The sequence below is a fragment of the Vanellus vanellus genome (genome assembly GCF_965231255.1).
Source record: "Vanellus vanellus genome assembly, chromosome: 1".
NCBI lineage: Eukaryota > Metazoa > Chordata > Aves > Charadriiformes > Charadriidae > Vanellus > Vanellus vanellus.
Window position 1 is genome coordinate 37,774,117 of NC_138905.1, and position 23,481 is coordinate 37,797,597.

At 40.3% G+C, this 23,481-nt stretch overlaps 1 protein-coding gene across 2 annotated transcripts in view; it reads left to right on the top strand.

The window, feature by feature from the left end:
• Positions 1 to 23,481, top strand: part of SRGAP1 (SLIT-ROBO Rho GTPase activating protein 1) — a 159,942-nt gene that overhangs the window by 75,571 nt on the left and 60,890 nt on the right. For both annotated transcript variants that reach the window (XM_082498459.1, XM_082498460.1), the window contains exons 2-4: positions 4,928 to 5,123; positions 8,594 to 8,756; positions 17,041 to 17,103. In XM_082498459.1, coding sequence (XP_082354585.1) covers positions 4,928 to 5,123; positions 8,594 to 8,756; positions 17,041 to 17,103 — 422 coding nt within the window. The remainder of the gene's footprint in view (positions 1 to 4,927; positions 5,124 to 8,593; positions 8,757 to 17,040; positions 17,104 to 23,481) is intronic.

Sequence of the window (23,481 nt, forward strand, 5' to 3'; positions counted from 1 at the left end):
GTCTTCAAGGAGGAACTGCAAGATGATTAATGCTCCAATATCAGCTTAATTACAAGTGCATGTCAGTAACCAGGTGATTTTAAGGTCTGAATCTTTTCCTATGGAGTATGATCTGGATATCGTAAATACGAGCATGAGGGATTTGTGTGCTGATAGCTCACTGGGGTAAAATAACAACTCATTGTAATGGTTTGGAAACACAAAGTCTAAGATACCTTGTATTGTCCTTAGTGCGTTTGATGAGACATTTCTGAATGTTTTAAAACTCATCTAAAATTTTAATTTATTTGTGAAGGAGATATTTAAAGAAAGATGGAAGGTGATACGGCTTTGTCTGAAGTTACCCGAGCAGATAAAACCTGCAAATATAACTATGCCTTGTGAGAGCCTATTTGTACTCTCAAACAGGTCTGACGAGCTGCTTGCTTTCATAATCATTCGCAGGATGGGGCCCTGAGGCTGTTTGTATTATTATCCAGTAATACCAGTGGATTAATGTGTCTGTGTAGTTTTTATGTTGTAATCATGACTTAAATATAGCTCCTTGCCGGGCAGGGTGAGACAGTGCAACCGAGAGGGTGACCAAGGAGAGCTGTCTGGCTCTGCAGCACTTTCCAGAGCTCTGAGCAAACGCCAAAAACCATGCGAGCACAAAAGTTAATTCCACTTAAGGGGGAGTTAAAGGTGGCAGGCTGCAACAGCTCTTGGGGCGGCTCAGGTGGGAAGTGGCTCACGGCAGACATGTAACAGCACCACGAAGCATTAATTAGTATTCCTTTGGTTGAGAGTTGATAATGAGGGTTCATGGTGGTCTGGAAGTTCTCCGAAGGGTGGCAAGACTAGGCACAGCCTGGTGTGGCACAGCAGGAGCACTGCAGCATCGCAGAGCAGGGATGCGGGCGTTGCAGTGGGGAGTGCTGCGGTGGGGCAGCGGTCTGCATGCAAAATGTTGGTCTGGCAGTGGGTTAATTTGGTTAATACTGTGTATTGACAAAGTGTACGGCTTCTGAGGCCAGGAGGGGGGGGTCTGTTGTGGCCTTCTGGGATGTTTGATGGAGCTTAGTGCTTTGGTGTATGTGGACGCAAAGGTGATGAGTGTTGTTCCTTGCTGGTGTGTGGCCAGCATCGTCGTTGTGTGTCACATCATTGCAGTATATCTCACCACAAGTGCCTTCAGGTGGAGCACTGGCCTATAACTGGTTACACATATCTTCTTCAGGGTGATACGGTGTATTACTGCAGTGCTAAGTCATTATTTGTAATACTGTACTGTGGGCAAAGAGGTAACCTTGACAAGTTTATTTCTGATCATGATTTGGGTGATGTCAGTAATTCAGCTTCATCCACTCTGTACTTAACTCTCAAAACAGCTATAATCTTGTCTCCTTTTTTTTTTTTTTCATAGTGCACTGATTTAACCTCTTGTCAGAAGAAAATAAAGATTTAATGAAAGGTTAGAGTTACATCTTGAAGGCTGCGACAAACAAAACCTAATTTTACGCTTAATGCAGTAATGGTGTCAATGAGGGCATAAATTTGAAATAATTTTTAATGTGAGAATCTTTAGAAATAAAACTTTACTCAGAGTTTATTGATTCAATTACAGTCACATTAGCTGTTTCCTTGCTTTGGTCATGTGTGCAAATGTTGGACAAGGCCGGGGGGGGGGATTCCACTTGATGTGGAATTCAGTCTGTTTAAGCTGCAGTGTAAATGCACGAAATTCCCTTTGAACCAGCCCTTGGCTAGAAAACCAGTGAGTAAGACTCAAAGCTGCTGTACGGAGAAGGTGTTAATTCATCCATGGTTTAAACATTCCTATTCCTGGCACAAAATGTTGTGGCAGTCATTTGACATCAGCCACCCCACAGAGCAGAATAGGATAATGTCATTGTCCATTACAGCTGGTATCAGTTTGACTTTGAATTTAAATGTGCCAGCAAAACAGAGTAAGGACAGGCACCCTTCTGTTGCCTGCTGCACCTGTCTCTGTCTCTATGGCATTTGGGATCTACTAGTTTTTTAACTTGGCATCTTCTCGGTGTATTGGGCATTTATTTCCTTGAATACAGTGCAACAATTTTCCATGCTGCTCCTTGTAACCCTAGGGAAATCACACGTGTGGATTGGTCAAAAATAGTGTTGCCTTGGTGTATTTTTCCATAGCAGTAGGTAATGGGTAGTCAGTGCTAGTTAATAGTACTTCAACAGTCGTGATTTTGTGGCGCACAGCCACTCAGACTGGCTGGATGGTATGCTAATGTTTGTTGGGGTTTTTTTGTTAGGTTGTTAGGGTTGTTTTTTTTTTTTTAAATCCATAGCTTTCTCTTATCAGAAAGTGAAAATTACAACATTTGCCGATCTGATTTCTTATTCATTGCCATCTCCTCAGCCTGCCAGTATGGCATTACACATTATTAGTAAAAGAAGAATTAAAAAGTTCAGGAGCAGAAGGATTTGAAAGACTGGAAGGAGAACTGCTATGCTGAAGTCTCTTCTGGACAGACTCTGGTCAGCTGCTATGAGAGGGATGTGCATCTCCCCTTTTTCTCTTCCAGGGAGACCAGAGGCTCAGCCTTTTGGAGCCAGCATGTTCTTTCTTCTTGCTGAGATTCAAATAGCCAGAAATTGTGGAACTTCCTTCCTAAGGCTGCAGTCCCCCTGTACCCCTAACTTACCACCTTACTCAGAGTTTGGACACCTCCAGCCACCATCAGCTTTCAGAGATCATGCTCCAATTTTGTTTTCTAATATACAAGTTTGAAGGAAGCCACTACTGTCCACTGGAAATCCAGACAGCATCAGAAAGCTAATGCAGTTTCTCATATTGGATCTGTCGTCCCTTGTTCATTGTTTCCTGTATCTCTATTCATATATTCCTGTTTCTAAAATCTTTCTCTTTCCTGTTGCTATGGTAAAAGCCGGCCTAAAAAGGAAGAATTATAGCAGCAAGATCCACTGACCTACAAAATAGTCAGAATATAGTTGCTCTGTACAGAGCTCTGCTTTTAAAGTAACTGGTAGAAAATCTGTAGTGGGCAAGTGAGATGGCCAAAGTACAGGGACCACGTACACGGATTTCGATTTAGTCAGAACTCCAGCTTATGGGCCAAATTGCTGCTTCTGATCAGTGAACCTGTACAACTGGTTTCCTATATGCAGGAATTTTTCATGATTGCAGTAGTAAAAGTAGGGGACACCCAAAAAAGCAGTCTTGGGGTTTTGTTTCTGTTAATAACCTTCCAGCTTCAATGTGTTTTTCTTCCCTGTGTACATGAATGTCATTGATACAGTATTGTGTTACACTGGCTCATCCTTGCTGGAGGCATGGTCCTTTTCCAACAAACTGATTTGAAATGAAATGAAAACCAGACCATGAATTTTTTGGTTCACCTCCCAGACTATAAAAATGGATGGTCTCATTAATGATTAACCCAGCAGCTGGTAGCTCAAAGGAGATCTGGAAGAAAACACTGCAGTGTCTCCCTTCTCCAGTAAATAAACTGGCTTAACATTTTTCTGTGCTCATCCTGCCTTATTTCAGCATACACATTATTTGAAGCCCAGCAGAGTGGATCTCTGCCTTCGTACCTGGTTTAAGATCAGTAAGGATGCATTAGTTCCTAGCTGCATCAGATAATTTTTTGTAATGTTATTGCTACTTACTGCAGTTCCCTGTGATGTTAGCAGTAGTTTTTAGAATGCTTTTCTATTTTGAACCAGTGGGTCATCTAAGATTTCCAACATCTTACCCACAGCATTGTTACATCATTAGGAATCACGTAAAAATTCACAACAATTTTGCATTTACGTGGACATCTCTTCTGGAATATTATTTTGCTATTGATAAGTCCTTGTTACAGCATTTAAGCTGTTTAAAAAAAATATATGCATATATTATGGTCGCAAAATGTTTACTCTTGTATTTACTCTACAATGTTGGATTACAGTGCGCCTGGGCAGCTTACAAAACTCTAATGAAGCAATCTGTCAAAAGAACCAGAGGGATGTTTTTAGACTAAGTGTTCCCAGAATGTGATTAACTGCTTAGCACTCAAGAAATAAAAGTGCTAAAAAAAAACTAAAAGAAAAACCCAACCACATTGTAATTGTACATATGGCAAACAGCATACAATACAGTGGTAAGAAATCTGGAAGCTTTTGCCAGTTACTCTAGATGATCGCTGTGAGCATATATTCTCTTCTAGACTGACTGATTTTGTTTTATGTTAGTAAATAGACCTCAGTCTCTGGAACTTTGGGTGAATTTTGAAATAGCTATCTCTGAATGTAGGTAAACTTTTTCCTCTATATTTGCTGTAAAATATTGGCTTGTACAGTACACAGTTCCCTCCCTGGCAGAGATGGGGCAGATGTGGAAGCTCATTTGTGCACAGTTATGGTGGATAATGCCTCCAGAGTTTATCACAAGGTTCTTCCCATGGTGTACATGATGGTCCAACCATGATGGTCCACCTGGCAGTCAGCAGGCTGATCCTGGCCCAAAGGGTACTTGTTTAGCCTGCCATTTTTCAGGGCAGCAGAAGGACCTGCTGCTCAAATGGTTGCGCACTACCTCCTGCAAGGAGATCACTCCAAGCCAGATGTTGTGCTAATGCCAGGAAGAGGATGGGAGAGGAACGGGGAGGCAGGTCTTCTGCTCATGTGAGCCCAGCAGAGTCCTAAGCCCTTACCATAGCTGTTTGTGAGATGGACAGCGGGTGGGATGATGCTGTGGGCTGGGGCATAAGCGTGTGGTGGCAAAAGTGAGAGCTGCCATTGCTGTGTCCCACCATAGGACCTGAAATCCACATCCAGCTGGTGCAGCTGCAGAGGCTGACGTAATTTTGTGTTGTAATTTTGGTTGGTAACACTCGGTTCTCATTTGCTTTCACTGGTCTGAGTGTATATGTGCTTCTTTCATTAGAGATCCGAGCTCAACTCATCGAGCAGCAAAAATGCCTGGAGCAGCAGACTGAAATGAGAGTGCAGCTTCTTCAGGATCTGCAGGACTTCTTCCGCAAGAAGTCAGAAATAGAGATGGAGTATTCCCGAAACTTGGAAAAATTGGCGGAGAGGTTCATGGCAAAAACCAGAAGTACAAAGGACCATCAGCAATACAAGTAAGAGAGATTTCCTTCCCCCTCACCCGCACGTTAGCCATTGCTGGAGTACCGTGCCACTCTTTGCTTCTGCTGATTTTGAGCACTGCTAGATTGAGCCCAGGTTCAAAGACACATTTAAAATTCCCACCCCCGTTTAGCAGTGTAGCAGTTCTTATTGCAATTGGAGGTAGCTGGGTGCCTAAATACTGTTTTGTTGATTTGGCCCTCCGTAATTATTCATGTAAGCTTCTGACAAGTGATTCCAGTTTCTTAAAAGGTAGGTTCCACATGTATTATCCCTAGCCTAACGTACACAATTTAAACCACCTGAAATACAGCCAGTGTCTAGAAGAGGCGCAGAGCCCCTAAAGGGCTTGAAAGCTGTGTGCGATCTGTTGCAGTGGACTTGATAGTATTTGAAGGTGTCTAAATAAAGGTCAATCACAATTACCAAAAAAAAAGGGGACAGGAATTTTGGCAAAAAAAGGCATTAAGAAAGAAAACTGTTTTGATTTGTTGTTGCATGTTAACTTGTGCTGCCTCTTTACAACCCTTATTCCTGAAAATGAAGATGATGTGAATGCCATGCCTTGCTTACAATTTAATGTATCCCTTTCATGGCATAGTAACTTGTGTACAAAACAAAAGTGGTCAGGTAGTATCTGTCAAAACACATGCACAGCATGTTTTCTAAAGTGTTTCAAATGCATTACTTGTTGGCAGAGTCTCGTCTGGTTATTTTCCTGACTTGAGCTGATTAATGAATGCATTTGCCTGGCTCTGTTATGCTTAGGGGTATAAACCAATATTTTGTGCCAGGTCCTGCACTTGGGTCACAAAAACCCCATGCAACACTACAGGCTTGGGGAAGAGTGGCTGGAAAGCTGCCCAGAGGAAAAGGACCGGGGGGGGGGGGGGAGGGGGGGGATGGTAGTCTACAGCTGGGTGAATATCAGCCGGCAGCGTGCCCACGCGGCCCAGAAGGCCAACAGCATCCTGGGCACGCTATCAGCATCCTGGGCACGCTATCAGCATCCTGGGCACACTATCAGAAATAGTGTGGCCAGCAGGACTAGGGAAGTGATTGTCCCCCTGTACCGGCACTGGTCAGGCCCCACCTCAAATACTGTGTTCAGTTTTGGGCCCCTCGCTACAAGAAAGACATTGAGGTGCTGGAGCGTGTCCAAAGAAGGGTAACGAAGCTGGTGAAGGGTCTGGAGCACAAGTCCTATGAGGAGCAGCTGAGGCAACTGGTGTTGTTCAGCCTGGAGAAAAGGAGGTTGAGGGGAGACCTTATCGCTCTCTACAGCTACCTGAAAGGAGGTTGTAGCGAGGTGGGGGTTGGTCTCTTCTCCAAAGTAACAAGTGATAGGACAAGAGGAAACGGCCTCAACTTGTGCCAGGGAAGTTTAGATTGGATATTAGGAAAAAATTCTGCACTGAAAGGGTTGTCAAGCATTGGAACAGGCTGCCCAGGGAAGTGGTTGAATCACCATCCCTGGAGGTATTTTAAAAGACATGTAGATGTGGTGCTTAGGGATATGTGGTGCTCAGGGACATGTGGTGCTTAGGGATATGGCTTAGTGGTGGGCTTGGCAATGTTAGGTTAACAGTTGGACTCTTAAAGGTCCTTTCCAACCTAAATGTTTTCGTGATTCTATGATTTTATGATTCTATGATTTGTGTTTGTAAAACTGAAAAATAAGTACCTTTTTCCACTGTCCAGTCAGTGCTGTGCTACAGATAAACAGACAGAGCTTTTGTTTCCAGAGAAAAGTCTTTTCCAAACACATCTGGCAAATGAAAGGTTAATCCAAATACAGCTTGCACAGTTCAAAGAGCAATAACGTGTATTTCTTAAAATTCAGTTAAGTGACTCAATGATTCCCTGAAATAACCAACGTGTGCATATGTCACCACTTCAGAGAGAGCCCTGGCTTCTGTTCAGCTTGTGGCAAAATCTTTTTGCTTTGTGCCTGCAAACATCTTTCCTTATTCTTAAACATGTGTTAAATCTAGACTGGCAGATGTGCACAGGGGTCAGGACTGGAGTCCTGCCTTCGGGTTTGTTCTGCAATTCTCAGATTGCTTTGAGAAGAGGTTGCAATGAACATCACTTTTAACTGGTGGTCCCCCATGCTGTTCCGACCGTTCTCCCCAGAACAGGCAGGAAGGTCTGTAGGATTGCCTTTGGGACATGCAGAAGCAGTGAGGACCAAGTAATATCAGCATGGTCCTTCAGGGCTGCTCATGTTGGCTGACCTGGCTGATAAAACCCTGAAGCTCCTTGCTGTGAGTAACACTGTTGAGATGTGCATCTCAAACAAGATGAGGAAGTTTCCTTAACTCACTTCTGATTCACAGCAAAGCAAAGCACTGATGATTAAGAAAAGGCTTTTGTCTGTTAATCATTCGTTGTTGCTTTGATTCTGGGAGTGAAAGCTAAAGGTAGACAATTAGATGAGGAATTAAAGAGCACATTTTTAACAGTGAGAATAGTTAATTATTACAACAATTTAACAAGAGTTCAAGGAGTTTCTCAATTCTCAATTCATCACCACCTCTGGCTGTTTTATCTTGACGTGATTGATCCTTTAGACTATAGGAAAATCCCTGCGCAAGAGAAAAAAAGAAAGAGCAGCAAGTTTCTAGAGCACTTAGTTGCAAGGGAAACTTGAAATTAAAATTTCAACAAAATCATAAGGCAAATTTTGTAAATAGGTTTTTGTTGCCTGTGAAACAATTGTTGAATTACATGTATCTTTATTTTGATTTGCGTAGAAGAAATGAGAAGTCATCTGGGATTTCATTTTTTGCAATATTAAAAACGTGGAGTGGGCCTCCAATGCAGAAAGTCTGTCAACGAAATTCAGAACTGGACCACTGCAGAAGTCCAGTCCTGCTGTTTGTCTTGTAATTGAACCATCTGGGATTGGCAGTAGCAGTGTATTTATGAGTGCTGTGAATTTATGAATGCTGATCCCAGAATATGTATGCTTGTGATATTTCCTTCTACTTTTATAGCAGTTATACAAATCCATTGCAGTGAAACAGCTTCACCTGCAATCATGAAGGATTTGGGATGCTCTTGCAGTGCTTACTTATTTCTAATGTCAAAAATTAATTACTGTTACTCTTTCAGCACTGACCTTTATTGATTTTGAATATTTACATATACTCCATCTGTAAGCAACTGAAAGCTTTGTGGCAAGAATTTTTTTATACTCTCAGGTGGCTTGCAGTGTTCTGCATTCTTACGCTTTTTTGATATTTTTGTATCTGTGCATCATGGGATTTGTAGAATATGTCTTAAAAGAGTGATCTGAAGCTTGCCTAACCCAAGTTATTCCAAGAACAGATTGACAGACTGTTCAGAAGCAGCCATTTTTATGTAAAAAGTTATGACTGTAAATGTCAGGAAGATGTTTGTGTTAATAATGTAACTTTTTCATTTCTATACATAATACATGTGTGTATCTCCTCCTCAGGAAAGACCAGAACCTCTTGTCGCCAGTGAATTGCTGGTATTTACTCCTGAACCAAGTGAGAAGAGAAAGCAAAGACCATGCAACGTTGAGCGATATCTACCTGAACAACGTGATCATGAGGTTCATGCAGATAAGTGAAGACTCCACCAGAATGTTCAAGAAGGTAATGCCTCTTCTGCAGTCCTCCAGCTGCCTTGTAAGATGCATGAGGGAGGCAAAAGTGTCCTAATAGGTAGCATTTGAGGAGAAGATTCAGCACACGTAGCATAAAATCTGTTTTAGCACACTATAAATTCTTCATGACTGTTCTCGCAGAGCAAATCCTTAGTACTGAAATGCCTGGGAACGTGCTGTATATGCTGGTGACCTTAAGAGCTGAGTCACAAATATCCAAAAGGCAGGGAAAAAAGCCTGTTCTTCTCTCAGAAGCACGCTTGTCTACCCATGCAGAAAGGAAACAGTCTTCACTTAGGACTCCCAAAATAGTAATGTTGTATTAATGAATTATTTGTAAAAACAGTACTTCATTGAAACTCTGTCATGAGAGAAACAGATTCAACCCAAAGTAAGGGTGTGCCTTATAGTGCCTTGGCATAAAGATGTTAGCGTGTGCTGCGATTCTCCTAAAAGTGTTTCCTTTTCTTCCCACTTTTGGTAACATAACTATTTCTATTAGATCAGTTAAGCGTTGTCTCTGTATGTTTGTCCTTGTACGTGCCCGTTATGTGTTTTCATAACACATACAATGCGTAAATCCCTCTTGTGCTAAGCAAGCATTCTAGGCAGCCTTAGTTTGAGATGTATGTAATGTGTTTGCAGTCAGTGTTGTTATAATGTTCCAAAGTAAAAATACATTATAAATGCACATCCGTCAGTCACAGTGGGATGCTGGTAGGCAAGCATCATACAAAAAAAAGAGTTCAAAAAGAATAAAGATTAAAGAATGTAAAGTGCGTGGCTAAATGATAGCAAGGGTACCAGATTAATGTTTTCAAAATAAGGAACTGATTTCACATACACCTGACCACAATTGATAGATTGATAGCAATGGGGTGGGGAGGGGAATCATTTAGGGAGTGCGTAGGTTGGAGGAAAAAAATTAAAAACATGAATCAAATTTATTGGTGTGCATTAAGACCTGTAACAGTAATAGAGTTGAAATTTATAGTTCCTCAATCAGTAGTGGTCCTTTCACATAATATGTCTGATGCATAGAACTGTAGTTCACAAACCACTACATTTACTAATATGGAATATTATTATAGAAGTTGAAAAGATAATGAGGAAAGCAATGCTGCAGTACTGTCTACATGGAAATATCTGAGATTTGCTTGGACATTTTTCACTGTTGAACCTGGAATAGTTTTTCAGTTATTTATGTCATATCTCAGAAATATCTTCTTTACTAGGTGTGCGTTATTAGACTAGCCTGTTTGCTTTCAGCATAGTTGAGTTCTTTAGGTCTGGAGATCTTGCTTTTCCTTCCCTTTTCTCCAGGTGCACTGTACAAAAATATCTAGATAAAGTTTTCTGTGGAGAAGTCTGTGCTCTTCTTTATTCACTCGTAACTTATTAATGGAGATTGCTGCAGCTTACCTGTCAGAAAGAGGAAAGTATGTGGATGTTTTCAGTGCATTAACAGGAGGCATGTTGTCCCACCTTCCTGACAGACTCATCTCTCTCTTCCATATTGTGCCTGGGAACGTACAACATTTCAAACTTTCTTTTTCTAGCATAGCCTCCTGAGGAAAAGCAAGCAGCTGCTCCTGCTTTTTTATTCCTAACTTGGGTCTTCTGCACGGGAAAGAAGAGAAAGGAAATTGAGGGAGTCCTGCTGTGCATAACCTGCAGCTCACATTAGTGGAGCCCAGATCCTCAACAGCCCTGTCCTACCTTTCAGCAGGCTTTGCCAGCTGACACTCAGCACGAGAGTGTCACAATAAATAGCTGTTAGCTGAGGTGGAGCACGGGCAGAGCGAGTTCACCAAAGGCTGTGTGAAGGGATCTGAGCCAGGCCCGGTAATGTGAGGGGAAGGGTGGCAGGAAGACACATGGCACCTCGGCATGGCGTGAGTTTCATGGGCCGAATGTGGCATTGGTTGTTCACCAGTATCGATTCTGAGCATGAATTTGTAGGACGGTCTGTCAGGGATTAAAACTTGTTGGAGAAAGTTAGTACTTCTACTGAGTCCCGGTGTGCACAGTTCTTGCTGTGGTGCTTGCTGCAGAGTACTGGTGATTTATTTGCTGTTAGTTCCCAGCTGCAGAACTGATTATAACTTGAATGATGATGAAGCTCCAGTTTCTCTTCTGTGAAAAGGGAAGGGAGTTATAAAATGAGGTGAACAACATTGGACAGAGAGAAAACCAAGACCTGTGCAGGAAGAGAATCTGTTAGGAAATTGTCTTGCTTTATTGATGAAGAACATAAGCTGTCTACATCTATGTTTATTCCAAATGAGCAGCTTCAACTGTAATGGTCTTTAAAGGTCCCTTCCAACCCAAACCATTCTATGAGTCTCTGATAATTTCTGTCAGATGTGAACGAGCAGTCTAACTTAAGGTACGTCACAGACTGTCTCAGAAGTGCTTAATGGATGTCTGCCAGGCAGCAGAAAGAGATGAGGTACAAAACTCCTGTGTCCTGTACTACAGTCCCCCTTGTGGGAGAGAGGTCAGAGGAGAAAAGAGAAGGTGCACTTAGAATGAGAAAGGTGACATCCAACACTATCCTCCCTCAAAATTATACTCTCCCTAAAGAAAATGGTGTGAAATTTGTTGGAGATCTGTAAACATGAAATAGAATATTTAACCAATTTCTGTCACTTTCTGTAGGTTCTGTGAAATATGTACTCTCCCTAAGTAGTAAATGTAAATAATAAACCAGTAGTAATATGAAGATTTTAAAAAGAAAGACTAACAAGTGCATGCTTAATATTTTACTGCAGTCCATGGTCAAGCGCAGAAAATACACCCATGTAACCTATCTGTACTCCATTGGCTTTCACAGCATTGCACATAAGAGCACTTTCTAAGTAGTTTCCAAATGGCAGCTAATCAAGCTTCTCTATATTCAATAACAAGATCATTTAACTGTATATCTTCCAGTTTATTCACCTAGGAGAGTTATGCATCACTGTTATCATCTTGTTTTAGTTCTCTCTCAGTCTTGCTGCAGCAGCTTCTGCATCTTTGGAGGTGCTTTAGCTCCACTTCCAAGTCTGGAGAGTAACTACACCAAGTCCATGGTCAGAGCAGATCTCCGTCATTCTGCTCTGAAACCCCAATCTGCCTCTTGCAGAAAGGGAAAGTGTCTCAGAGTGGATTGCCCCATTGCTCACACAAGCAAGATACGGGGAGACAACAGCAAAGTCACTCTGAGCTTCTTGGCTCTTTCTGCTCCCTCTTTTTTCTCCCCCTCTCTCTTCCTGAGAGGATGAGGCTGCCCATTCTGCTTCTCAGTGGTAGCCCTTACTGGCTTTTTCCACCTCGCTGCTGGGCACGTAGGTCCTCAAATGAAACTTTTCCATGAAGTGAACCCAACATTTTCCAGAGGGATACTGTTTGTGTGCTATCCTAAGATTGGTTCCAGCTTGAATTGTAGTAATGAAAAGATCAAACAATTTCCTGGCCATGCTTACCAGCAGAGTATTGTTTTGTTCCCTCTCCTGTTGATAGCTCCTGTGTGGGATATAGCACAAAGTCACGAGTCTATGGCAACCCCTTTCTCTAGTCCTTCTGTAAAAGGTGTGTGCAGTAGCCGGTGTTGGTCTCTATGAAATGTAGTGCTGAGGGGTGTCTGTGCCCCTTGCCCTTGTCTCGCTGTCTGTTCTTCCTCATTCTGATTCTTCCTTCTGTGTGCACTTATACACCTGTCTCAACATTCAGATTGCTTTGGTGAAATGATCCCTGTTGGTTCTGCCTTACATGTTCTGATGGGCCAGGATATATTGTATTCAGGTACCTGATTGTACATGGCTTTCCTGTCTCGGCTGGCCCACTTTAAATATAGATATTCATTATTTTTGTTCTCCCGGGAGCTCTTTGTCATTCTTTTTTCAAGGGGTCAGGAACCAGCAACCGTTTTAATGTACTAAATGCGGAACAAAGATAGGATCTAGTTCAGACATTTTGTGGCATTTATCTGATGATATTATGTCAGGCCTCATACTTCCAGATAGGCACTTAAGCTCTTCTTTTTAGTTGCTGGCTTATAAAAGCAGTACAGATTGCTGTTCATGCCTGGCCTTCATGCTGCACATAAAATTACAAACATAAAGTAGCAGAGTTCAAACCTTGCATACTTGCGTGTTTCTTCAGGCAGATGGGGTAGATGGCCTCATGGGGACAATTAAAGAATAAAGTAATAAGGAAAAATGTCAAGCAGAAGGGAAAAGTATTATGCAGAACATTTCATGCAGTGATTCTGGTTACCTCAGCATTAATAATCAACTGTATAAACACATACCCACAAAATCCTTAAGCAGATTTGTATATTTATAATTTATAAACATGTATTTTCTTTGGACAGAACCATAATGAGCCAAGATGAACATATCTTCCAGTGTTTACAGTAAAAGATGCTGGAGAAGCCAAGCACAATAAATATTTTAGTTCCATAATCTGGCTATTAACAAGGAATATGACTACCTGCCAAATCTATTTGATGTTATGAAGATTGTGGCATATATAGAGATCTTTTGCATCATTTTCTTAAGCATTTAAAGATTTAAAGGGATAGCAAAGCTATTTGTTGCTGTAGACTGGCAAATCTGGAACAAATTTTTACTATGAGTTAGTTATGTCGGTGTCACCACAGCTCATGAAAGCTCATTAAAAGAAGAGTTTGCACATCCCTTCCCCCGGGGACCAGCAGCAGACTCATTTAAAAGCAATAGTTACAGAATATTTTCCCTAAATGATGTAACTGAGAGTAGCATTGTGTGTACTACAGAAACTAAAGAGTTCCAGGAAGAACTGAACCGACTATTAAATTTCAGTTTAAAAACCCCCCAAAAAATAAAGTTTGGGTGCCCAATTATGCTCTAACTGAAATGGATGGCAAAATTCTTACAGACTTCAAAGAAAGGGTATTAATGTGGAATAAAATTTTGAGTTTCTCAGACATTAATCCATAAATATAAATCTTGATAACATCAGTAGGACCGCTGATGTGTTGAATGTTGAGCACATACTGAAAGGCTGGTTTAGGTGCGCTTACTTGTCTGTTGCATGGGCATGATCCTGCTGTCAGGTGAAAAAAAAGATGCCACCGTCTCTTAATGTTTTGAACTGGATTAGTAACATATATCAAGTTTTTAGCAAGAGTTTGCGTGTGCGCTAACATTTTTATTATGTTCTTTGTTCTTTTGGTTAATAGGTGCTAATACATTTCTCTAGGACATAGTGAATAAAGCAGCGCCTCAGCGATTGTGTTTGTCGGGTTTTAATGGCCTGATTAGAGCTATCAACTCAGCCCAGGAAAATGCTTGCTGCGTCTTACATTCTGTTCTTTGGCTACCCTGAGGATAGGCTCCTAGAGGAGCACACCCTTCAAACATGCTGAACTATTGCAGAGAATAGGTAGCATAAAAGAGAAATAGGAGAGCCATTAACCGCTGGAAATAAATGCACTTATCTGGTGCTCTAACGCGCTATATATTTACACACTAAAAGCCGTATTGCTTGCCACTCGAGTCAGTATTGCTTGATCTTAAATGCTAATGTGAAATGTGTTGGTTCTTGAAAATAAATCCCTTTTATACTGCTCAGGTTAACCAAATTTCCTGATTTTTATTGGACAATTTCTACAAAATCTTTCATCGGAAAGAAGCAGCAACTGACATGTTATCCCTCACTACAGGCACCCTCTGGAGGTTGGATTCCCCGGATGAACTGATGGAAGGATGATTCATCTGTGATCACGTGGCATTGCTAGGCTGTCTCTTTTTACTCTTTTTGCTCTTTTTTTACTCTCTTTGCTGATCACCTCCCTCTCCTTTTGCTTCACATTTTGAAGCCTATTGTCCTTTCCTAAAAACATCTCCCTCTTCCCTCTATTTTGATCTCTTCCATTCACCTTCAAATTTACCATTGATCAACGTGTTGCCTGGAAAAGATCACGTATGCATGGTGGCCAGTAAACCTTGAGGGCTAGAAAAAGCTCTGCAGGAGCAAAAAGGAGAAAAGGGTCCTGGTAAATTGTGATCGTTCCTCAAATCCTCAACTCATCTGGTGTCTATTTGCATTAAGGTGTAACTGAAGAGCAGAAACGGAGGGTGTGTCTTTCAATGAACTGCCGTGTGCTTTGCTTACAACAAAATCTGCAAAGTGTAAAGACGAAATTGGGTTGGGGTTTTCTGTCTCACCTTCTCAAACAAACTTTTGCACTGCTAGGTTAAGGCATGCTGCCTTGGAATCAGTGTTGCTATGTTTAGGGCTTGAGTTGTCATCAACTTTGAGATGGTAGTGACCAACAGTTGACAGGAATAAATTGCTTGAAGCTGGGGTTCATCTACACACAGTTTTTTCCCCACACGTGTATGCTTTCATCTCCCAGTCGTAATGTCAACCATCTTATTTGTATGTTTTGTCCTTCTTTCTGCTAAAGTAATTTAAAAAACAGACCGCTCATATTCAGCACTATAGAAGCAGCTATCCAAGAGAAAACAGGTGGCCTCCACTTCTTGGAGCTTTGAGATGTGTAAGCTGTGTCAGAGCTGCGCTGCTGACTTTTAAAGGCAGACTGCCAATGTAAAGCAATGAAAAGCAATTCAGAATTTTTGCTAAAGCTTTTACTCTGTTTCCCTACAGCAGCTTGCAAATCCGCAATCCTTTTCCAATTCTTTACAAGCACTCTGTGCACTGTTATGCATATGATTTTTTGTCCTTCGTATTAGATGAAAATAATCTGATGTTTGCAAAGAAAAGGAATTAGTAAGCTTTGTGTTCTAGTTACTTCAGTAGTAGAGCATAACTCAGGAAAAATACCAGACTTTGAAAAGTGTAAGCAGTAAGGAAAGTTTCATAGTAGTTTTGTGTAACTTGGCTTCAGAGCACGTCTCACTGTGCCTTAGCTACTACAGCTAATGCCCTTGGGAACACAAGAACTTCACGGAAGTGTTTTTTAATTTCTATTTCTAGCTTCTTGTCGATTAAAAATCATCTTGCGTATAAGGATTGGAGTGAATACTGATAAGTGATATGGCAGGTTCCTTTAAAATATTGCCCAGAGTTAGGAGTATAACAGTAGGAATAGAAGAAAAAATTCAAATTTTTCTGTTCCAGCTACTGTATGTCTCTGTTTCATCCTCCTGGAAGACGCAGTGGGTGGGATGTGTGGTGTGGTTCCTCCTCATACGTGGGCGTTGCACTGGAAATTCTCATTCAAAAACCATTATTCCTGCAGGTGTTTTAGTGATGGCCAAGTATGTGTTAGCGGCTTTGGAGATGAGTTGTCCCTGAGGATTTTCCTTTGGCTTCTATGCAAATACAAAGTACTTCTCATAGCTAAGGCCAGTATCTATCATGAAGTTGGAGTTTTTTAGAAGCTGGGCTGGTTATCAATTTATTCACAGGAAAAAAAAAGCTGACATTTCGAGCGTGGATGTTACAATGCTGAGCACTGCAGAAGAAATGTAGCCAGGCTGCTTGCCAAGTCCCGTAGCTCTATTCTATAGCTGTTTTCCAAAGGCTGTGGTACAAATCCCTTCAACAACTCTTGCACAGTTGCCACAATTTTCATCTGATTGAACTGCTACGGTCAACTAACAAAGGAATATATTTGAATGAGACTCCAATTAAATACTCTTATTTTGACATACTTCCTTTCTTTAATAACTACTGCTAAGCATTTCTTTTTTTCTGGGTCAGAATGAAAGTAAAGACACAGTCCAGAAAAGCTAAACAAAGCTGTTTCAGCAGCCCACTCTGTGGAATATTTTGCAGTTGGGTATCTGTTTCAAAGAGGAGCCACAATTATTTCTCGCATAAATATTTAGATAGTTGCATGTGCTGAGAAACAAAGACTGTTCTAGATGTAAAATTGGTCTGGATTTCCCTCTAGAATATCACATTCCATGTGGTTTAGTTTTTTGTATATATCATAGCAGTTGTAAAACAGTATACAGTTTGTTCCATTAAAAAGGCTTATAACATTAATCCTGAACTTCACCTGTTCTGTTGGCACCTTATTTCCTGATTCTTCATGGGAAAATCTCTCAAATTACTTCTGGGGTTCTTTTTAGAAGTCTTCTGTCCAGATATTGTGTGTTACCTCTGCTTCCCTGAATTGTTATTTTTAGTGCACTGTAATTCTCTCAGAGCGGTGTCTTTGTGAGCAATATTGCATTCACTATCTAGGATGAACAATGAGTACGTATATCAAGAAGCAAATGTGTGTTGCAGTTTTTGCATGCCTTTAACTAATGACTTCTTTTTAATTACAGAGCAAAGAGATTGCGTTTCAGCTTCATGAAGACTTAATGAAAGTTCTTAACGAGCTTTACACAGTAAGTACAGTTAGTTACTTAGCTTATCTTATACAAATTCCATATCGGACTTCTTCTGTAAGCTTTAAGTGTGCTTTTATCTAGCAAGTTACCCCCCAGTGGAGATGCTTATTTTTGTCTTTTCACACAAGTCTGAACTATCTCTTTTGGAAAGACTACTCACTTGTTTACAATACATATGCTAATACTTTCAGGATTACTCTTTATTTTCAACCCTTTTCCCCCCAGACTATGCTAAGCCAGTTTATTATAAGTTTTGTTGATTATTAATGAGGCATTTCTACTCAGAGCTTACCAGAGCAAAGCTTCTTCCTTTTCTGCCTTGTTTTTGTCCATGCTGCCATCTGCTTGGTTTGACTCATGGACTACACCAAGTAAAAATCAGTAAATGTTACTTATGTGCCCTCCCCTCTCCCTGGCTGGAATAAGTAAATAATGAAAAGAAAAAGAGAAAATAGAGGGTTGTGTAGGCTTTCCATAACATTCAGAGAGATTAAGATGAAAGCACTCTAAGCGTTCTAGAAAGCTGCTGCTAACTAGTTGGAAAATCTGAGAGAAGGTAGGTCTGAACTCCTTTTCCCATTTGAAACTCATGTACACAACTAGAGGATGAGGTCTTGTCTACTTAAAAAATGTTTCCCAAAATATTTTTGGGAGGACGTGTTCTGACAAAAAACAAAACATGAATTACTCTTTGTTTTAGACATAGCTATACAATGAAGAGGAACTGGTGACATCCACCTCTTACAAAAGTCTGTTGATTCCTGGTGGCTGAAGAAGTTGTACATCTAAATTCTCCCTTCTGTCTGGAAGAACTGAAATATCTATGCTTTAGTACACTGCATAAGTCTCTAGACTGCTCCATTCCCTATCCTTAGGATTTGAGGGACTAGGAAAAAAAAAACACAACATCTGTATCAAGAAACGGTTTCTGATTTTAAGGAAGTTTAGGAAGAGCTTAGAGACCAGCTCTTCTCAGGGAGTCATCAGTCAAGCATTACTTTTGTGCAGCTCGTCTGTTTTCCTTATGACCTAGGGAAAATTGTGTACCCATCAGAGGATGGGTTGAAGAACTTTTGAACTCAACAATTTAGGTGGCAAAAAAAAGATCTGAAGAAATTTAGACCTGTATCACTGTTCTGGCTTCTTTTGGATTGTAGTTAATGGACACAGATACCTAAAACCTACCTAAACCTTTTTTAAATATTTTTCTTTTTTTTTTTCTTTTTTTTTTATTTGAGGGCTTTTCTTTGAGGCTTTTTTTTTTTTTTCTAAAATCACCACTGATTTTTTAGGGTGTGATACTGCAAAACCTTGTTGGCTCGGGCCTGTAGTCAGTGAAGTATGTGGGGATCGGCTTCTGCAAAGTAGTGATAGCTGCAGACAATTCGCACAGCTGCAGGGGATCAGCGACTGTAAGAGCCATTGCACAAGTGGGGCTTCAGTGGTGAGTAAGCCCTGAAGATACAGTCTTGTTTCAATTAAGCAGTTGCATGGTAGGAAAACAGTAAAGCATGTGCTCAAATACTTTGCTGAATCACCAGTGAAAATCTGCAAGACTGGACTTCGCTATTTTCACTTTTTCTTCACACTAGTGCTATATCTTCCCGCTGATGGCTACAGATTGATTCAGATATTAACTTCCGTGTTATGGCTTCCAGTGAATGCTGATTCCTTTCTCAGAACTTGAGATTTTTGTAAAAGAGGAAGTTTTTTTAATTTAATAAAATACAGCGCATGTGCACTATTTGAATTAGGCTACTGCTGCAGGATGGCTTCTTGGGATGGAATTTACTTCACCTAATTTTCAGGCATCTGCGGTGCGGGTACAAATACCTTAGCTTGCCATCTGTGTTCCAGTTATAGTCACTGGAAATCTAATATGGGGAGATCGGACCCCTTTGTCTGATCAGATGCAAGCACCTGCTTCAGATGAAATGATCTACACCGTTAACTCCGTTGTCCAGCTTTTCATTGATCACAAGGGCTTGGTGAGCTGTAGATGCCCACATTGAGCCAGATACAACCCACGCTTAGTAAAGTGACAATATGGTGCACAGTAGCATCTGTTCTGCTGCTTGCATGTTTAGAATGATCATCAGCATATCTGTGTATTATAGTTTTTATATTTTAGATTTATATTATTGTGTACATAAAGGTAGAACAATATCTAGACAGATGGAAACCTCACGCACAGGTTTTTAGTTCTTTGTGACATTTACTGTTTACAGAATAAGATCATAGTGGATTTACCAAAACAAGTATCTACAATTTTAGTCACCAGAGGTTATGTTCCTCAGTTACTTACAAAAAAGGAGCAGTCATCTTCCTGTTTGCCCCATGATTGGGGGAGCGAAGAAAAAAATTCGGTCTTACTATTGTGAGATAAATATTTGTGGCCAAAAGAAAGCAAATTAATTTCAAGTCCATGGATAACATACTAATATTGAAGTCTCCCCCTACTACTTGATTCTGTTTTTTTTTTTCAAAGGAATGATACCTTCATGAAGTATAACTGTTAAAATGTGAAGCCTTATTGGAGTTTCAATACCTCTGAAGCCTTTGAGTTGAGGGGAAAGTATCAGAGCTTTTAATGTGTATGAAAAAGGGTTTAATAATCTGTTTACTTCTTATCATCATTCCTTATCTTACAAGAAAGGTCTGTAAATTAAGGTCACCTTCCAAAATTAAAAAACAAGCAAACAGTTTTGCATAAAAGTGTGTTGAAGAGAATGAGGGAACCAAAATCCCTAAAAGCTAAAGTAGTAACAGGTGCTTGTTCTGAGGCACAGCTGTATGGTCGATGTAAAGAAATTGCATGGGTTTTTTGTCACTTATTAAACTTCGCACATAAAGAGTGGGTCCCTTAGGCACACGTATTAAGATGTTACATGCCTGGATTTCTTTAACGCTATGGGATCAAGGGCTGAATGAAATGCTTGTTTCAAACCCAAATGATAAGCTCTACCACCCATGTCTAGCATGCCAGATGATAGACCCGAGGCCTCACTGCACCAACTTTCAGACTTCTCAAGCACCAGGTATCTTGAAACCACTTTATCTAGAATGATCCATAATAAACAGGATGTTTGAAAGAATCGTTGTTGATTTGATCCAGACATTTTTAATGGATGAGTTCAAACACAAGCTACCAATGTCAGAGTAATAACTGACTTTTCCTCTGGTGATACAGCTGTATCAAGTGTCCTAGTCTTGTGAGTCATGGAAGGTGCCAGAAAAAGGTGACTTTGAGACCCGTCTCTGAATATCTAGTCTTCTGCCTCAGAAATTCCTTTTTAACCCGTTCCTAGGGCCAGATCTAAAACCTACTGTAGTTAGGGAGTTGTGTCCATTGGTTTTGACGGGGTTTAGATCAAACAAGTCTATAAGCAGTGCTGTAGATTCTGCAGAGAAGAAACTGCTGTAAGAGAGGAAAATAAAAAATCACTGAGAAATTGGAGATGTGTGACCTTCCACTAAGGGTGCATTATGAAGATTTTCAATTAAAAAAACTTTCTGCTCAAAGATACTTTTTAAGTTGTGAAAGTTTGAACCCCTGCCTTTTGAGAGAGAGAGAGAGAGACAAGGAACCGTTTTGGCTGCTTAGTTAGTGTGGAAAAGCTCAGAACTGCAATGAACTGTCAAAAAAATTAAAATAAAATCAGACAATTTGGATTATTAAATACCTACTGTTCTTTAAAAATGCATGCTAATGAGACCTTTCTCCTTGCTCACGTATTCTGTAATTAATTCCTTTTCCCATTTTCATTACTAGGAATTATCATGGAAGTAGGAGATTTGTACCATAGGTCTTCATTTACTCACTGTGAGTAGCTTAGCTTGTGTTGACTTTGGCTCATGCCATCCTTAGTAAAATCACACATCATGTCCAGGATTGTTGAAAAAATAAGAACAGAAGCAGGCGAACCATAGCTTCAGAAGATGATCTAAGGACCTGTGAGCAAAGCAGGCTTATTTTTCTAAAATAATCAAATTTTGTAAGGAAAACTTTACTTTTTCATTTTCCATCTCTTTTACACAGGGAAGGTTTTCTTAAATGTTACGTTACATATGCATGTGTTTTCTACATGTTACTCACATGACTAGTGAAAATGCATTTTAAGACTATATTTTCAATTCTCAGTATTTTATCAAAACACTACGCTAAAAACAATTGAATAGCTAAGCTTCATTCTGTATCTTTTCAAGTTCAGTAAATTGTGTGTGGCGAGTACTTTTAATTATGCATAGCTTCTCCCTGGCTATGCCAGCCAGTCAGTATTTTCAGGTCTGCAGCATCCAGCTGCTGCATTCCTCTCTTACTCCTTTCCCTACTACACTTTCAGCCAATGTAGACTAGTAATTAGTCCCATGTTTTAAGTAAGGATATAAGCTATTGAAACCAGAGTAAGGAATATCTTTTGAGCGAGTGAAGATGGGGAAAGAGGAGCCCAGTTAGTTGTGTGGGGTCACAGAGCATACTTTTATTTCCTGGCAATTACAGGAAAAAAAGTTGGTCAAACTGAAAACGGTAGGAGGTTTGGGCTGGTATTTTTTGTGAACTGAGAGATTTAGAAATCTTCTTACATGTTGACTTAAAGAGGCAACAGACTATTAATTGATCATCTTTGCAACAGAGAGAGCTCCTCAGTCAAACTCTTCTTCCATTTCTCTGGAAAGCTAAAATACCTTGTATTACCAGATCAAGTCCTGGAATATGACAGCAATATCTGAGTGACTGGGGATGGAAGGAAGCAGAAGGTGGGCAGACGCTTTTCTTGCAATGAAGGGAGGTCTCCACTGGATTTATTTAGGGGTCAGGGCATATTCATAAATGACCTCTAAAGGAGTCAGGGAGGGATCAATGAGGTCACAAGTTTGCTAAAAATACAGAACTGTTCCAGTAATAAGGATAAGGGTGAATGGTGGAGAAAAGTGATGCACATCATAAAAATACCTCTTCATGTCTTCCACTTGGCATTCCAAAATACTCCTACTGGCATCATACTTTTCACAAGCATTACAAATGAAAGGCTTTCAGAAAAATGAAAAAGTAGGGTCAGTCCAAAGCAAACAATTTAATATTAAATAAGACAGGGCTGCTGTGCCGCTTGCATTTTCCATTGCTTTATCTTACTCTTTAAAAATCTTGGCTGTTTAATTTCTCAAGGTAGTTGCTGCCAGATTTTCTCTTTTCTTTGCTGAAATAACACAGAATCTGGATTCTCTATAGAAAAGTTAAGTCCAATTTACTGTAGCACAGCAGAGATCTGAGAAGGTGAAATCGGTAATTCTGTATTGGTAGTAATATATCAGTGACAATTCCTGGAACTACATCAGAGGTTCACTTGGAAGTGAATAAAATGCTGAAAACAGCTAACACTGAGCCTACTTAACTGCTAGAGTCCACTGATGTAGTAAAATTGGCATAAGAGTTTACTTATTTCTTGGATAAAGTACTAGCTAACCTGATTTAATTAATCCCTTGCAACTCCACCTTCTGATAAGAACTCACAACTTAGCAGAGACAATTCTGAAACAATTCAAACGCTGTAATTGTAACAGGGATGAACTACTGTTCCGTTAAATGCCTGTTTCCTGAGAAATGCTATGAAAAAAGTTCTTAATTGTGCAGTTTTATTATAAAAATAAAGTACAAGGTAACACATGGTAATTCCAGTATATTTTAACTTTGGAATATTCAGTCTTAGAAGGTTGGGTTAAGACATTTTCAAGAAAATAAGTATGCATGGAGAAAAAGAAAGCCAGTGCCTTGCTACAGGAATGTTCCTGTCTTGTAGCCCACAGAAGTACAGCACTAATTGCTGTCTTGTTGATGGATTTGCCCAGATAACAACTGTGGGTTTCAATAAAATAATTATCTAAGGGTTTACTCTAATGTGCCCTTCCCTGTGATAAGTGCTATCTTCTGCCCTAAGCCTACTTGCTGAGCTCTTATAAATGATGCTAAAAATTTGGCACACAAAATGAGACGTTTATATCACCAAGTGAACAGCCTGTCACCTACAAGTGGGAGAGTACATAGTTTGGGTAGCATTATCTTTTTCATCTGCTTGTAGTCTGACTTAGTTATCTGGCAGAAATCTATATTTTACATCACTGGATCTGCAGAATAAATGTGCTAAATTAATAGGAGATAAACTGTTTAATTTTAGAATAGAATCATCAAATGGTTTAGGTTGGAAGGAACCTTTAAGATCATCTGGTTCCAACCCCCCTGCCATAGGCAGGGACACCTCTCACTAGACCAGGTTGCTCAAAGCCCCATCCAGCCTGGCCTTGAACACTTCCAGGGATGGGGCATATACAGCTTCTCTGGGCAGTCTGTTCCAGTGCTTTGCCACCCTCATAGTGAAT